At 39.2% G+C, this 18,222-nt stretch overlaps 1 protein-coding gene across 1 annotated transcript; it reads left to right on the top strand.

Annotated features, from left to right (window-relative positions):
• Positions 1-714: 714 nt before the first annotated feature.
• Positions 715-17,520, top strand: OMA1 (OMA1 zinc metallopeptidase). Its single transcript, XM_063166203.1, has 9 exons — positions 715-824; positions 1,609-2,140; positions 2,515-2,743; positions 3,226-3,399; positions 3,486-3,593; positions 4,778-4,906; positions 8,180-8,254; positions 9,888-10,037; positions 16,092-17,520. The coding sequence occupies exons 2-9, from the start codon at positions 1,629-1,631 to the stop codon at positions 16,308-16,310; spliced, it is 1,596 nt and encodes a 531-aa protein (XP_063022273.1). The 5' UTR covers positions 715-824; positions 1,609-1,628; the 3' UTR covers positions 16,311-17,520.
• The last annotated feature ends 702 nt before the right edge of the window (positions 17,521-18,222 follow it).

Genomic DNA, 18,222 nt, shown 5'->3' with positions numbered 1-18,222 from the left:
ACCTGAACTTCTGGCACAACTTGAGGCCATTTTGTCTTGCCCTGACGCTTTTAACTTAGGAGAATGACTGACCTCCACCTGGCTCCAAAGTGAGAAAATCCCGACTCAGGGCTGCTCTCAGCCATGAGGTTGTTGCCCAAAAAATGGGATTTTTACCTGGTGTTCAACAAGGCAATAATTACACACTTGAGGCAGTTTTTATTTCAGAGCTGCACCCCCGTTCTTGGTGTCCACAAATCAAGCAGGAGCACCACACTTTTCCAGCCATTATTTATAGGCAGGAATTCAGAGTTAGTAACTTTCCAAGCACAGCCCTTCTATTATGATTGATTACTAATTTACATACACGTTACTCTGACGAGTTAGCAATGTATACACAGATATACATCAACATCTTGATTTGCTACATCCTTAAACCTTCTCAGTTCCCGGATTGACTACGGGAAGCTGACTTAGGCTCGAAAGCATAAAAAGATCTTACATCAAAGAAAACGCTGATTTAAAATAATCCTGACATATTCCACATTTTGCAGCTAAGTGACACGGAAACACCGCGGGCAAAGCCAGCGTTACGGCGCGCAGGAGAACGGGCTCTGCGCCTGAAGAGGGGCGCCCCTGCTCCGCGCGCTGCCACAAAATGGCGGGCGCCGCCTGAGGGCAGCGGCGGCGGCGGGAGCGGCGGCGACCCCGCCTGAGGGAAGGGACGCGGGGCTCCGGTGGCCGCTGCAGCGGCGCGGCACCCGTCCCACCTCCCCCTCTCCACCCCGGCTCTGTATCGACACCGGCTCCGCGGTCCGGCCCCTCCGCCGCCGCCTCCCGCGGTGGTGAGTAGGGGAGCCCGGTGGAGGAGGTCGGTCCCTGGGACGCGCGGCTGTGAGGCGGCCGGAGCTGTCCCCCGCCTCCCCGCCCGCCATTACCCGGGCGGGCGCCTCAGAGTGACTCGTCTCCCTCATTCCCCACTCCTGGCTTCTCGCATCAGCCCATGTCACGATAATCGCGGTTACCCCCCAGGGTGGCGGGGCTGGGGGAGAAGCAGAGGCCGCGATCGGAGCCAGAGGGTGAAAGTGAGGGCGGCGGGGCCCCTCGGGCGGGAGGGCCTGGGTCAGTTCCGTGCCAAGGCATTTCCATGTCCGTGAGCTAGGGGCTCCCGGCTGGCCGAGCCTTGGTTTGGCCGTGTTTTGTTTCTAGGCCAGGAGTAAAGTACGAGCAATATGCTCACAGATCCTGTGACACAAAGATCCTGATTTTCCTCATGTATAGGAATGGCACCGGGGGGACAGGGGCCCCGCACGGAGAGGTGATGACCCGCAAGGGACACCTGCAGTCACTCTGATCTGGTGGTAATAAAAGTGAAAGGAAAAAAATAAATCGCACCTTGTTTTATTCTCAGTGATGCGAGATACTGATATCTTTCACAGTCGGAAGCAGCTGGATGTTTTACAACTGTAACCGGATGCAGTTGTGACTGTGACCTCCTTTTGTGCAATGCAGACGTTGACAAACTAATACATAGTATCCATTCAGTGAAAATGAAATAACCTTGCAGAGTTTCTTGTTTGGGTGGGCTTCTTAATACCGGTCTGCTCTTTTTTTTTTTTCTTTTTTCAGGGTAACCAACCAAAGAAGTTATGAATATCATCTGTGGTCTAAAGCTGTCGGGCAGAAACTGTATTTTGTCTCATTTGGCTTCATTGTGCAAGCAGGGGAAGTGCAATAATCTCTCTAGGTCTTACACAGGATGGTGCCGGAGTCAGGGTGACAGAAATAGATGCCAAAGCTTGGATTTGAGTGGAAATACTAGAAACTGCTTTTTGACTGGAAACCCTGACTCCCATAGAAACTTGATTGGTAAAGGACTGAGATGTCTTTTGCATGTCCCACATACAAGTGGACAGGAGGTGTACAGGAATGCAAACCATGGTTCAAGAAGGTTTTTCTCCCAGTCTTCTCAGGCACTGGGGGAGAAGATCCCATCCCTCCTGATCAGTTCTGTAGGACAACCCCCATGTCACTTTGCTGCTTGGAACATTCAGATCAACAGGTCTTTTCACACATCATCATCACTTCAGGCTGCACCAGTTCCTCTTTTCTGGATTCTTGTGAAGCCAGCTCAGAAATTATTTGCCATCATTCTTGGCAGGTAAAATACTGTCTTACTTTCTTTCAGTGCAGGACCCATCATGCAAAGTGTGAGTGTGGGGAGGGATGGCAGATGTGTTTGTAGTCTTGTTTGACTGACAGTTTGCTCAACAAGAGGTCTTTTTTTCCATTATCAGAGGTGTTAGATGTATTTTTCCTCTTTTCCTTCTCATTTACATGTGGTGGAGGGAAATGAACCAAGACACTAAGGGGCATTCCTTCTTTTCCTATGGGAGGGAAGAAATGCAGTGGAGTGGAAGCCAATTAAAGTATAACCCCCCATAAGCTCCTACATGAGATGAGGCTGTAACACAGAATACAGTAACAAACTCCTTTTCAAAAATGCCCTAAGTTAACACTGTTTGTATCTCACAGGAGCATAAGAAATTGGTGGAAGTCACTTCCTCCTAATAAACGGGAACTCTTCAAAGAGAGTGCAAGAAAAAACAAATGGAAGATCCTGCTGGGTGTCAGCAGCTTGGGAGTTGTGTTTATCATGTTTTATTTTACCCACTTGGAGGAGACACCCATCACCGGGCGTGCTCGACTCTTGGTGTTTGGCAAAGAGCATTTTAGGGAGCTGTCACAGATGGAATATGATATGGTAAGATTTTAGACAAGAAATTGAAAGTACTCAAAAATTGTTGCTTTTTTAGTGATGAGATAGTCCTGTTAATGAAGTGGGCAAACAAACCATGTTGTGTCCTTTATGAGATTTGAACTTCATGCTCAGAACCCTGAGGGGCCCCTTCATCTGTTACCTCCTCATCTTGTCCCCATCCTATTTTAGAATTCCCTTTCCAGGAGGAGCACATAATGGTTACAAAGCATATAACATGCATGTAGCAAACATTCTTAACTATTTTCTTGTCCATGGTAATTTTTGTAAGTTCTTGTCCTGTAATTTTGAGTTCTGTGATTTCCTGTTGTAAAGTGAAACTTGATAAGCCATATCCAAATGTATCCATATTCCCATCTGTCAGAGACATGAGGTAAAAACAGCACAAATACAGGATATTTTCAAATTACATGTTTTGTATACATTTGTCCACCTTAAAAATTAGGACCAATGCATTTTTTTTTCAGTGGATGGAGCAGTTCAAAAATCAGATGTTACCTGAGACAGATGCACGCTACCAGGTTGTGGAGAGAGTTGTTGGGCATTTGTCTGAAAGCAACAAGGACATCCCCCAGGTCTCAGCTCTCAAGTGGGTTATCCATGTGGTGGATGAACCAGGTGTAAATGCTTTTGTGCTTCCAGTAAGTTGTACACCACACAAGAAATAATAATATTGAAACAGCACTTGATATGTCTCCCACTTAATTTTTCTTCTCTTTGTTTACAGAATGGTCAAGTGTTTGTTTTTACTGGGTTACTGGAAGCAGTTTCTGATATTCATCAGCTGTCATTTATTTTAGGACATGAAATAGCTCATGCTGTGCTGGAACATGCAGTAAGTCTTTAAAGAAAGATGTCTAATATTCTTAAATTATTCATTCTAATTACTCTAGTTATGCTTTTCCCTATCATTACCAACCAACTTTTCAGTGTGACTCTATCTAATTAATGCAAAATTGAGTTTGAAATGAGTAGCCTGCTACAGTAGATCTTTATTATTTGTGTAGCACTTAATAACTGTCAGAAGACCTGTGGTGGTCCCTGTTAACACAGAGGCTGCCAGGCTTTTATTCACAGCTGTACAGGTAAATTATGACTCAATTTCAAGAGTCATTTAGAGCTTGGTCTGCAGATCCCTCTCTTACAGCACAGACATAAAGAACTGGAGGTACTCAGTAACTCTGTTACTTCTATAATTATTAACACCTGAAGAAGTGTATGCACCTTTAAAAAGTATCTTAAAATACCTGATACTGTTGTTATTGGAGCATACAGTTTTATAATGTCAAATTCTGGAATACCCAGAGCTTGGTTCTTGCATGACTTTGGGTGAGCAACAGTTCACATCATGGTTTCTTGGGCTGGATTCAGCCAACCAACCCTTTAAACTTCTAAAAAATATTTCTGATAATGAAAAAGAACTTATCTTATTTGTATGGCATCTGGTGTCACCCAGCTGGCACAGAGAGAAGTGTTGCATGATCCTGCTCTGATCAATTTGTTGCAATGTCAGATAGAGCTCTGGAAAACAGAATAATCTCATGGATTCTGAATTTAAAGGAAAGCAGCAGAAAAAAGAGAAATACATTATGTATACTGTCCCCTACCCCATTAGTGATCCTGTCTCAGTGATGTCTTATCTCTTCTCAAATTAATGTAAAGAACAGTCTTTGAGGCATTTTTAAAGATTTTTCATTCACACTGAGATGTTTCCTGGCCTTTTTACTGAAGAGCTTTTTCTGCTTGTTGCCTCCATCCTACCTCAAGCTGTGAGTCTCTCAGAGGGTCTGATAGGCAGAATGTATTTGTTCCAGCCTGAAAGTACCTTGTATCCAACTGGATTTTTGTTTGTTTGTTTGTTTGATTGGTACAAGCAGGGAATGTTGTGCTTGCCCTCTTCCTGTGGCTCCACAGGGGAAAAAAAAAATCAGTGACTTTTAAAGTGTTTCCAAATTCTCTTAATGTTCTAAAGAAATGTCAGACAGTAAGGAATGAAAATGGGACAATTTCTGTTTGCAGGCAGAGAAAGCCAGCCTGGTTCACTTCTTGGATTTCCTCTCACTCATCTTTCTCACTATGATTTGGGCCATCTGTCCTCGTGATAGTTTGGCAGTTGTTGGCCAGTGGATTCAGAGCAAGTTGCAGGAGGTAAGGCTGGCATTTTCTATTGTCCTTCCTGATTTCCTTGGATTTCCTTGTTTAATACATCTGATTCTGCTTTAGTTGATGCTGATTTTCATTTGTCATGTCGAAGAACTTTAGGTTTCCCTAAATGACTGGATTTAGTTGCACAGGCTGCAGGAACCTGCTGCCAATTAAGACAAATTATTGTCTTTTAGAAAGGTAACTTGTCCTTTGAAGTTGTATAGGTAAAATGCAATATTTTTATTTTAAGTAGTTGTTAAATTCTTCCTGAACCAAATAAAATATACGGAATTCATTAAATATATTGTTAGTGATAAGAATGATTTCCAAGATTAATAAATTGAGAATCTAAACACCCATGCCATAGTACAAGTTACTAAAATAATCTTTTCAGCCAGCAGATATTTCAGCAAAGTAAAATTTAGAGGCTTTCTGGTACCACTTTTCTTCAGCAGTGTAATTTACTCTCTGGACAGTTACTGATCCATTTATTTTTAAATAGAAATTGCTTAGATCATAAAACTGGAATCTGAATTAAAGTGAAAGATCTCTTTGGTTTCTTTAACTTGGTGTTTTTCCTGAGATTTCCCCCAGTTCCTCAAAAACAAGAAATTAAACATAACCAATCTGTTTTGGTAGTTCTTATGCTAATGGGTAGATGTGTGGATTCTGAACATAAATTATCTCCTAAGAGCTTGGATATTTGCACATGTAGCTAAGAAACCAATACATTGATGAATGCTAGCCAGCATTCTGAAGCGCTGAATTTGGCAAAAACAAAGTGTGAATGAATCCTGAGACTGCTCATAATTTAGACAGCAAGATTCAACTCCCTGTCAGCATCTCCTCCTCCCCACAGAGAATGGAGTTTTGGCATCATGGGCTGGAGCTGTGCTTCAGGTTGAAAGGGAATCAGGGTTTGAGCTCTGAGTCCTGTGCAAAGGGAACATCATCTGTGGGATTCTGTCCTGGTTTAAAGGCTGAGCAAACTTCAGTAATGTTGAAGGGATAAGTACTTGCAAAGCTTTCATCCATAGACAAAAGAAGCTGAATAGGAAACTGAGTTTTTTTAGACACCCAGGAGTGCAGTGTCTGTTTCTCTCATTCAGTATTTGCCTGTTGTGTTTGCATGAAAGTGAATTATTCTGCACATTTTCTCAGGATGTTTCTCTTCCTCTCCTTCCATAACTGTGTTTTGCTTCTTAAAGCTTTAGCATCCCATTCTGTGAAAGGGTTATTTGAGCCATGCTGTGGTACTTGCTTCTGTTTCAATATTTGTTTTTCTCTTATGTCCTTAGAGGCTTGACTTTTTGACCTGGTGACTATTGTGTATTTTTTATTATTGACTCTAAGTGTTTCCCAGTGATTCTTTGTAGGCCTTTGGGCATGTGAGCTCCAGTTCTGCCTTTCCCCCAAAGATAATGGAATTTCTTTCCTTAATAAATTGTTAACTTTTCTTATTACATTTATTTGGGGTTGTTCCTTAAGCTTGTATTTCTGGACTGAAGCATATTGGTTTTGTTATAGAGCAGCAGGTATTTTATATGGGAACTAAAGCCTGGGAATTATTCTTGGAATAACCCCAAGCATGGCTCTGAGTTTTGCTTCTGCCCCTCACACCAGTATGTGCAGATGCAGTACTTCATCCTCTTTCTTGTCCACCTCACACCATAAGATTTTTATTTCATGTGAAAATTGGTGAGTTTGGGCAGTCAACATCCCTGGATCTTCCTTTTCTTCAACATACACAGGCAGCTCTGATAATTAAACTGAAAAAATCAAATTAATCTTTTTTTCTATCAAATTTCTGACAAGGATTTTAGATCAGAGTTTGAAGTTCCAATTTTTCACTCAAGCACATTCACAAAAGATTGTTTAAACAGTTCCATTTTTCAGTAGCTGATGAATACCACTGTATGTTAGATACCTCAGGACTCTTTTATAGATTACAACTTTCATTTCTCTGTCTAAAAAGTGCTTAATAATTAATCAAATGGTTTATCTGGCTAACTAGGAAATGGTGCTTCAGGAATGTATGACAGACTAGCCAGGGGTTTCTTTGCTGTTTAGTGAATATATGTGCACCAACACCAACTTGTCAAGGCAATAAAAACATGTATTGCACTTCAAGGAATTACTTTATCATCAAAGGATTTAAAAAAATATATTTATAATTGCAATGTTTAAGGTCTGTATGGAAACTAGGAATTTAAAAAGTGACCTCATCTCTGCTTACTTGTAAACCAGCATGTTTGGCTTTTAAAACCAGATTTGGTTGGCTTCTGTTTTTCACTTAGGAAAGAAAAAGTATCAGTACTACTTTGGAAAGCAGCAAAAAGTTACATTACCTTTATGTACTCAAGGGACTGGACCACTTCTCTGGTGCTCTTCATTTCAAATTGGTTTGTGGTTTCTAGTTTTGGTTTTGGGGTTTTTTCCCCTGAAACTTCTAAGGAGACAAATTTCTCTAGCCAGATAAAGAGCTGATAGAACCTTTTTGAGCTGATAGGCCTTTCTCTCTTCTCTAACCTTGCACAGTTCACATTTCCTAATGGATGACTAAACCAGGATGTTGTGACAGGTTCCTTATCTCTGCAGGAGCAGGCTGTTTAAACAAGTCCTGATTTGCATTTACTATAACATGACAGACTAGGCTAAGGCTGCCCAAATCTACATGAATTACATTTGAGAAAGCCACCACTGCCTCTTAGGGTGTGTTAATGCTCTAGAAAAATGGGACAGGAGTTTGGTCAGCTTTGTCTTCTAGTTTGATTTCTCAAGAGCAGTGTGAAGCTTGTGTTAGGGATAGTCATGACAAAGGAGTGATTTCTGCATGCAAATATTTATGGCTGCATTCCTTATTGTGGGCAGTTTGTCAGAAGAAATAGGTGATACCATGCTTAAAGTTTAGGGAACCACTGGAATTTTTTACATAGAGTTTCTGCAAGAAAAGTCTTGATGTCAAGAAAAGAGTGAAGTGTGAAAAAATTCTGGTGAAAAGTATTTAACTTTCAGTTGCTGCAAAATGAGAATGGCTGCTGATAGTGCCCATGAAAATATAACTAATTTGAATTAATTTCAACTGAATACAGGATCAATGAGTTACACATAATGGAATTAGAGATTAAATTAAGAAAATTAATACTGATCACATGTAATGTGAGCATTAGATAGTTAAACCCCACTCCTTATGAGAAGGTTAAAACACAGCTATGAGGTTCTGTCTTTGTACACATTCCAGACCCAGGAACAAAACTTTGATGTGTTTCTTTGCAGTTCATGTTTGATAGACCCTACAGCAGAACCCTGGAGGCTGAAGCTGATAAAGTGGGACTTCAGTTTGCTGCAAAGGTAACTACAACTGATTGGTTTTATTAGCAATAAAAATAGTGAAAAAATAAGTACCAGACATTTTTCAGTTTCTGTTACAGTCAGAGGGAGTTTCATTCTTCATATAGAGGTAAACTGTAAGTTTTTGAAGATCTGTAGTTTTATGAAGTGGTGGGAAATAAAAGAATATTTAGGGAAAGACAAAGTCATTGTGGCTAATTGGATGTAATAACACTGAAGTGTGTAAAGGTGTGCACTACCTGCACAGTCTCCTTTTCTTGTAGTTTGTTGCTATTAAAAGAAAACCTCATGTGTTTGTAAAGAGGAGAACTCTAAATAGGGATCTTGCATAAGTAGGATTTAATTATATGTAAAGATTTAAAGATTTAAGTGAAATATAGCCATAACAACAATACAGCTTTGCTGAAGCAAGACAGTAATTTGGTCAGAAGCTACTCAGCATTTTTTCATAGTTTATTTTTTCAATTACTTTTTTTCCCCCTTCTATATTAAAGGAACTGAACCAACTCTTTGATTTCTGGCTAAGTGCAATGGACTTATGTGTGAGATACCAGTGAGAGCAGCACCATCTAGTGTTAATATTTCATTAGCAAAATTTCCTTTTAATAGTTATTAATATTACTTTAAGGAAGGGTTCTAAAAATTAACTTTGATTCTGCGATTAAAACTGCATTTGTAATTGGAAGTTGTCTAAGGGAATAATAAAATCAATTAAAAAATGTAATTGCTGTGTTTGTGCTCACTGCTTTCTAATACTGCAAAAGTAGGGCCATACCAGAAGGAAATTAGTCAAGTGACATATGAACATTTCTCTGGTTGTGCAGATAACCTTTTTATAATAGTAATTTAAATAAATAAATTCAAAGGATAAAACACCATATCTGTTCCTGGCAGAGGGAATGGGAAGAAATAATTTTCATATCTTCTGCCCACTAGTCCCTTTTTTTTTTCCTTAGCTAATAAAGGTCAGTGTAAGAAATCTTGTTTATTTTTCTTTTATACTTAAACCTAAAAATAGAGAAGTCTGTGGTGATACACAAAAGCAATTCTAAAAGTTACTGTTCCCTGACTTTCTATGGTTAAATATATACTTCTTGAAGAGAGTGAGGAATTCTACAGAAGTACTGTTTTAATGTCATGGATTCCACAGATCACCCATGGAAGGCTGTGTAATCAATTACAGAAAAGCATTTCCAGTTACTTTTTAGGTATATTTAGGTATGATTTATTATCACCTTATATTTTGACTCTCAACTTCCTCCTGTAACTTTGCCTAGATCTGTGGAGATGATTAATTTGTTCTAGTAAATATAGCTTTAAATTTGCACTGAGCTTTTTTTAAAGAGCCAGTATAGGGCAGAAATGGTAAACCTTTCCTTCCTGTTGAATTTTCATAACTCAGATGTAAGTTTTTTAAAGTACAGGTGTTAAAAGGAGTAGATCCAGTGTCTGCATGAGTTTTTTATTGCTTTTAGGTATTTTGGAACAGCTTATTCCTGTCAGGTGTATGGACCATCTAGATGTTCTTTAGAAACTTAAAATTTAAGATGTCTTTTGTAACTCAGTATCAATTAGACCGTGTATTTATTACCTTAAGCATCCAGTGGTGTTTCTGTTTCCCATCTCTTGGCAGGCCTGTGTGGATGTCAGAGCCAGCAGCGTGTTCTGGCAGCAGATGGAGCTGGCAGAGGCCATGCAGGGGCAGCCCAAGCTGCCGGAGTGGCTCTCCACACACCCTTCCCATGAGAACAGGGCTGAGCACCTGGAGCGCCTCATCCCAGAGGTGAGCAGGGCTCAGGGACGTGGCTTCTCCTCTGAGGAAACTTGCCAGATGTAGTTTGGTATTAATCAATTAATTACCTGCTTTGGTATTGATTCCCAATTTACTCTGATGGCACCATGCTTACCTTTCTCTTTATCCTTACAGAAATTCTTCATTGCAAAGCTTTCAGCCTCAAAGGTTTTATTAAAGTAAGATAGCACAGATAAAATGTAATTTTATTCCATGAGGTTTGGGGTTTTTTTCTGATTTCTTATCAAAGTATAAAATTTTTTCTTTTGAATGGCCTTTTGAAATAGATGTAACAGTGCCACAGGTCTCATCCACCCTTTCTATTTTTTTTGCCATTTTGGAAATGCAGTTTTTGAGTTGGATCCCTAAATTGTCTTGACTTCTCTTGCTTTAGTAGCAAATAAAAAAATAAAATAGAGTGTTAAAGCACTCCACTACAACGCTGTTTTTCAGCAAGCTAAACTGTGTTTGGAAATACTCTTTTTTATAACCAACTATTCTTCTTTTTTTTTTTTAAACTCTGTCACTTTAAGTCTTTCTCAGTTCCAAACTGTAAAGACACTTGAAGATTTATTGGCAGAGGGAGCACTAAAATGTTGAGGTGTTTGCTGACTTCAAAGGAGAAAAAAAAAAGACTTTCATGAATCCTTTGATGAGAATGAATACAGTAAATATTCTAAATGATGGCATAAATCAAAGTCAGCATTAGGGATAGGAGGCTGGAGAGTGGCTAGACTGGATATTTCAAATTAATATACACAAAGTTGGTACTTTGCAAAAGCAAGCTGGGAGAATGTTTTTGATGGATTTTCTAACACATTTGAGCAGCTGAATAGGAAATTATTTTTGTTGTGGAGCCTCAGTTTTAGCTAGATTGAACATAAAGGGTTCAGGATCGTTTATTTTCATGTAGTTGTTGACTGGCTTATAAAGAAGTAATGAAATAAATTACTTCTTATGTTCTACCCCAGGCATGAGCAAATAAGTTAAAGAACTGAGCAACTGTGTAGAACTCTTATTTCTGTCTCATCTCTCATAGTTTAGCAGGTGGAGCAGCTCCCATCTTTTTACAGCTACTCTCACTTCCAAGAGCAGGGAAGGCTGGGAAGATCTTCCAAAAGATAATTGAGAGGAGATGTTTTTGTTTGCCCTTTACCTTAGACATTCTTTGGAGTAGGATGAGAAAACAGGGGCTGAATGCTTCCTGTTTTTAGCAGTTCACAAGATAAGTGAGGTTGGCACTACAAAACTGGAATAAAGATGAAAGAAAATGTGTAGAGGAGGCTTCTTGTCTGCAGCATTGACTCCTCTTCTTCTGGGAGCTGCTGCCTTCAGGCTGGATTTCAGGCATGGAAAGGGAACCCCAGGCTTTTATTGTTGCTCAATATCAGCTTTTTGTTTCATTGTTCACGTGCTTTGAGCTCTTTAGAACAGAATGTTTGCCATATATTAATTGCCAGTAGACATTCAGAGCCCAGGAGAGAAGCCAGATAATCAAAAAAGGCCTTTTTGTCTCTAGTGTCTCTCTGTGAAGAAACTGGTGCTTCTTAAGAGTCAGTGCCAGATCCATCATGAGATTATTTGCTTTCATGTGCTGCTCTTTTTGGAGCTGAAATGGTTTCAGGACAATACATCTCTTATTAGACCAGCTACTATAGCTGGGACAAATAGGGACAAGATTTTGGACTTCTCTAATCTTTCTCTACAGACTTTTAAGCAGGTTCACAATAAGATGCAATCATATAAAGTGAGAATTTTTCTTCAGGTAATGAAATGTCACATCTGAATGAGGTGACTGAACAGTCTCAGGAAGTGTAAATTAAAGGGGAACTATCACAGGGATCCCTTTCAAGTCATTAAAAGCCTGAGAGCAAATCAAATGAGTGTTAAAGATGTTACATCTGGTTTTCTGAGCAAGCTGGAAGCTACAGCCACGCTGAGGAATCAGTACACAAGAGAGCCACAAGCAGTTAAAAAGTGATGCTGTCCTGGAAATGAAATAAAACAAATAAAAAAGATTTGCTGTGTTTTGAAAGTGTTTTCCCCTCAGACAGGGAGATGTTAGGATAGTAAACCAGGAAAACAGAGTATACTCTTAAATAGGAAACTGAAATCTCTCAGAATTCCTGCATGGAGGCTGGAGAGATGTGTTTTATTTTCAGGACAAAAAATCATAAAATAATTTTGTATAAGGGTGAGAAGATGATCATTGTTCTGGAGACAGAGAGACTGTGGGAGTGTAGTGCCAGAGAGAAGCTGCAGAATCTTTTAGTTGATCTCAATGTTTTATTTTCATGTTCTCTGACTTGGGGCAGTGTCTGTTTCCAAGTGTGCTGTTCAAATGCAGCACTGAATAAAGCAGAAGGTTATCTACTGAGCCTTGCCTGTGATACAAAAATTCATCTTGATGTGACATTTGCTTTTGTAGCATCATGTTGTTGGCTCAGACTCCATTTTTGATTCACTGTAAGTCCTGTTTCCACTTTCTTGTGGAAATGCCATGGTGAGGTCATTTAGAGCCTAATAATAAGTTGGGATATATCAATTGCACTGCTTGTATTGTTTGCTAGGTCATTTAACTTGTCAAAAAAAGTGAATTCATTTACTTTGGCAACACCTGGTTTTGTCAAATCCACATTGGCTCTTATTATTTTTATTAATTTTTGTGTAGTTAATACTTTTTCCTCTGCTGCCTTTTGATATGGGAGATACATTTATTTTCCTTCCTTTTCAAAAGCAGGTTGGTATATTTGCCCTTTGCTTATGATGTGAACATTACTTCATAAATTAACATTATTAGTTAATTCTAGTACTAGAATACATTAATTAAGCCCAATCAAAATAGAAACAAAAATAAAAATCACTGACCTGCATTTCTATCCTCCCTAAAAAGTTATTAAATATTTTGTCACAATTTCTCTTTCCTATGCCAACATCAGTGGAAGGTTGGAAGTATTAGCATTGTATATAAGCTGCTTTTCTTCTCTATCCAGTAAAGTCTGTCAATTCCCTTAATCATCTTTTTACTGCTACTTCATTAAGACTGTAAGGGCTTGAGACCAGCAGGTAGTCTGGTGTCTGTGACAGTGTGAAGGATTAATATTGGGAGCTAAAAATTACTTATTTTTCTATTTGCCTCTGCTGGTAGCTTTACATTTACATGGAGGTGATAGGATGAGGGAGACCTGCCTAATTCTGCCTTCCCTGCTCCCAAACATTGCAGGAGGTGACTGTGGTTGTATTAATAAGAAAAACAGCTTCACCTTTGTAACTTACAAGCAAGAGTTTGGATGTTTTATTTGGGATCTCCTGAAGCAAGAAGCAGGCAGGTGGCTGCCCTCACAGGAATGTGTAGTTACAGCTGTCCTGAGCAGGGACAAGTTAACTTGGCTTTTCTTTCCATATCTGGAGTTTTTCAGTGCCATGTGAGGTGATGATGTTGAACAGCTGCCTTTTACCCCCTTGCACAGCTTTATGTTTAGCAAGAACTCAGACAGAGTTCACCTGAAGTGCTGGTTTTTATCTTTGCTGTTGGGACTTCAGGTGAGTGAAACCACAGAAATAGGCCAGGCACTGTTTAGCCAGGAAAACCCAGAGATACAAAATGGCTAAATTAGTTTTAAAGAGGATTATGTTGCCTTTTCCAGGATACAGCCTAAATCTTTGTATTCCCATTTGCCTTGAATAACACTGCTTGACATTAATGCAGTCTTGCAGCAGTTTATGTTCTAGAAGAGAACAAGAGAAAACTCTTGGTTTATCACAAATGTCAGTTTAGGAATGGATTGGTCACTGAAGCAGAAGAGTGTTCAGCAGTACAGTTACATTTGGTGGCTGCATGGACAATCATAGAAACAGCTGTAGAAAAACAAGCTGTAAAAGCTTTAGTCATATTTTTAAAAACTTAGACAGGAACAATATTTGCATGCCTAATCCAGACTTGTGTCTCCAGTAATTTGAATTTTACATTTCAGCAAGAAACAACTGGAGAAACTCTTGCTACATTTTTGGAATGTGTCTTTTTCCAAAACCATTTGTTAATTTTAAAATCTGTTTGTTTCTAGCCATTTACAGCAAACTCTATCAGTTCACTGTAGTAAAGTTAGAGGAGAAATATGTTTTGGAACCTCCTTACAGATAAAAATGAGTTAAGAAGCTCTGCTCTTCTATTTTAAAATCTGCTGTAGTAAGATGTTTCCAGTGCCTTCCATGGAAGAATATCAAAGTGTTTCAAAGTGATGGGCAAATACTTGTGCAGAGCTGTACTGGAATATTTGATTTGATATTTCAGACAAAGCTAGTGGATATAAAGCAGATTAAAAAATTTTGCTCTGTCTACAATGCAATGCTAGGACTGCTGTGAAAACTGTGTTTTGTCTTCCTCCTCATGAATCCATGTAGAACAAATTAATCAGGATGTGTTTTCTGCTGACACTCCCAAATACTGGCCAGGAGTCACCTGGCTACAGCTCTGGCCATTGCTTTTCAGGAATCCATGATTATGAAGTGGAATAAAATGCACATTTGAACTGGTTTCTCTATGAAAGGATTAAAAACAGAGCTGGATGTAAATCTGCCCATGGTTTATGCTGTTAATTGAGGCCAGGACAATATTGAACAAATGTGACCATTGATTAATGGTAACCATCAGACTTGTTGTGGTCTTGGTGTTTCATTTTGCATATCTTGAAAAAGTAGTTCTCAGTGATGATGTAGAACCCTTTAGAGTTCTAGAGTTCTACATGTAATATTTTGCTCTATGATACATAGGATCTACTTTTCTTAATTAGTTTAAATGAGTTCTAGGAGGATCCCTGGATCCCAGTAGTTCTGTGTACAGCTGCTTACAAAGCACCTCATCACTTGTTGTGTGCCAAACACAGGAGCTGCCAGTTTGTGTGGTCTAATTAAGGTATGTTCAGTTTGTAACAATGAACACAATTTAAACATCCTTTAGAAGACCTGACTTTGAACAGTTTGGTATCAATTTCTCCACAGAGCCTTTGAGATGTGAGATTCATCCACTGCCATTTCTTTCTCAGATTGCCAGGCAGACAGATCTGGGAGGAATGTGCTTGTGCTAATGAATTTTGGTTCTCTGGGAGATTCTCTGGCTCCTTTGTGCCTCTACTTTCTTACTTCTAAAATGCAAGCAATGGCACTTACTCAGTGAGCAGGGCTAACTTAAAGTTTGGTCTTTTTATTCAGAGAAATTGTTACATTCTAGAGACATTATTTTCTTGTGACCTGATTTTCTCATAATACTTGGAGACTTGGAATACTCCAAATGCTTCTTGGAGATGAGATCACTTGTGTAACAGGAGTTTAGCTATACTGATGAACCATCTGGATCTCTGTGCCAAACAGTTAAAAGTCCATTATGTTATTGGAGATTTTCCCTCCTTTTTGGAGTCAGACATCTATGTATAGTTACTTCAATAATAGAACATATCTGAGGAAGTAAATTATTCAGAGCCTTTTTTTCCTTGATGCAGTAATTTTCATTTGCATTTGAATGTAAATATAAATATAAAAATATGAAGCTGAGTGCAGTATGTGGGCTGGGGCTGTGGGCTATGGGCTGGATATACCCCCACTTAATTAAGTGGATTTCCTGCTGGGATTTTTCTTCTCTCTGAGGCATTTTAGAGTATGGATTGATTCAACTTTTTTCTTTAAAGTAGCCTGAAAGAGCTACAGAAAGTTAGGTTTATATGTGAATATAAATTAAAAGGTACTGATGTGGACAAGAATCACAGCATTGGAGAACTTTCTGTTTAATTATGTTGTACCTTTCAGAGTATCCATCCTTGGAGATCACGGTGTGAGAAAATAATTTCACTCTTCATTTTTCCCATTGTTTTACCATATTGCTCCATTTTGTCACAGGAATTCCTGGTTTCTGTTGAGAAGTTGCTCAGTAACAATTCAGGCTCACTATTACACTAACTAATGTGCAAATGCAAACCTGTCTGGAAAGCCAAAGTCACTGACTGAAACCTTTCTTGTTTTTCCTATTTGATTTGTTTTCCCATGTGTTCACAGGCTCTTAAAATAAGAGAGAGCTGCAATTGCCCATCTCTTTCTGGACCAGATCCTCGCCTTATTTTCAGACTTAACATGCAGCATCTCCTGGAATCATCCAAAGGTCGAGCACCCCCAAATTCTACAAAGCAAGATCCCTCAAAACCAAAACTGGACTTGCCTCACACTCAAAAAGTGGAAGATATGCCAGTGACTTTTGCAGTTAAACCCACGAGCTGATGACATCAATTTTCACTTTTTATGGAATTGGCGGTCCCTGAAGGTCTATCTTATAACACAAAATTGTCTTTGAACCATGAAGAAGATGTAGCCACTCAGATTCTCCATTTCTTTTGTGTGATCTCTCACTCAAAGCAATAAGGAACTGTGCCCACACAAGAAGAGCAGTGTGTTGGAGCAGAAAGTTTCTTATTCATTAAGAGTTACTAAAATAAATCACTTCTCAGGGGAAAGATAATCTCATACAATCCAGTCACACAGTGTAATTTTCAGCTTTATCAGGCTCACCTTGATCAGAGGACAGATGAGCCAGAAGCGTCCCTAAAGCAGAGGGAAAAGTATAATTTTCATCACTTAAGTTGTCTGGTTTATCTTGCCATAATTTGGGTTAGATCTACTCAGCTTCATTTGAGAAATAATGAGAAGAGCTTACTGCCTGCTCCACATACAGGGTGTTTAAAAATATTAAGCTGAGAAGTGATAATAGCTATGGGCTAGATACACCCTCACTTAATTAGGTGGATTTACTGCTGGGATTTTGCTTCTTTCTGAGGCATTTTAGAATGTGGATTGATTCAACATTTTTCTTCAAAGCAACCTGAAAGGGTTGCACCAAGTTCAGTTTAAAAAAAGGAGTGAAATAATTTTCAGGGAAGTCTTCCTTCTGGAGGAAGCACTGAAGGAATCATGTAGCACCAAATGCTTTACAAAGATGCCTCTTGTCTTTTTTAAATGATCAGGGTGCCTCATCAGAGGGCAGTTTTGCTGCCACAACATTAGATTTGGATATGTCCATTTGGATAGAAATGATTGCTATGTGGAGTATATTACATAGGAGACAAATACAAAGCTTCTTGACTGCACAGCTTTTGCAGATGACTTATCATGAAAATGACTTCTTGTCAGGAAACTGGCATCTAAAGCTGAGCATCCCTCCCTCCTTCCTTCCCTCCCTCCCTCTCTCTCTTTCTCCCCTTGCAGCCACACTTTTTACACCCTGGAGAAAAATATGGACAATGTAGGTAAAGCTCTGCCTTTCAGGATTGGTGACCCAATGTACCCAGCATGTTAATCTCTGTTTGCACATGTTTGAGTTGTCCTTGCTTTGCAGTTGATGGAAATACTGAAATGTTGATCTTGCAGGAAGAAGTAGAAAGAGGTGGCAGTGAATTAAAATAAAAAAGGGAAATCCTGTTCCTTCATCTGTAAAGATGTATTTGCTGTTATGCTTTTTGTTATTAATTTGATCAAAACAAAAATCTCTTTCATAAATGTTGTGTCTTACTTGAAGAAAACATCCAAAATATTTTACAGGTTATCCTATTTGGAGACATTCTTTTTTTGTATGGAGAAAGGTATACTTAATCATATTTCTTCAATTAAATTTGAATACAAGCTTTCAAGAAGGAAAAAATAACCTATTCAGTGCTGAAAAACAGATTGTGAAACAAGTAATGCTTTCAATGGCTTCAGTCAATGAATCTGGGTCCTTTGAGAAACACCAGCAAGTCCCTTGTCTCTGTTCAGAGGTAAGTTGATGTCTGTGTAATGCTGATGATTCTGGGTCTGATTATATAGGTCTAGATTGGCTGCATATTGCTTACAAGCTGTTTTTAAATCTCTGCTCAATCCTGCTGGCAGGAGGCAGAAGGTCCAGCCTGACCATTATTCATCCATCCATTTTTATTCTTGGTGACAGGAGTTTTTGTAACAGAGGCTCAGTGATGTGTTGCAGCATTTGGACATTGTCACCTGAAGGTAAACAGAAAAATACACCATTTAGATTTCCCTGTGGACCTCAGAGTTTATCCTGCAGCACCAAAACCCCAACGCTGCTGCCTCTCTCTCGCTCAGTGTCAGAGCTTGTTTTGTTATCCAGGGCTGCTGCTTGACATGCAACTGGATGCTTGTG

This window comes from Melospiza melodia, chromosome 11, assembly GCF_035770615.1.
Source record: "Melospiza melodia melodia isolate bMelMel2 chromosome 11, bMelMel2.pri, whole genome shotgun sequence".
NCBI lineage: Eukaryota > Metazoa > Chordata > Aves > Passeriformes > Passerellidae > Melospiza > Melospiza melodia.
This window is presented reverse-complemented; position numbering and strand designations above follow the sequence as displayed.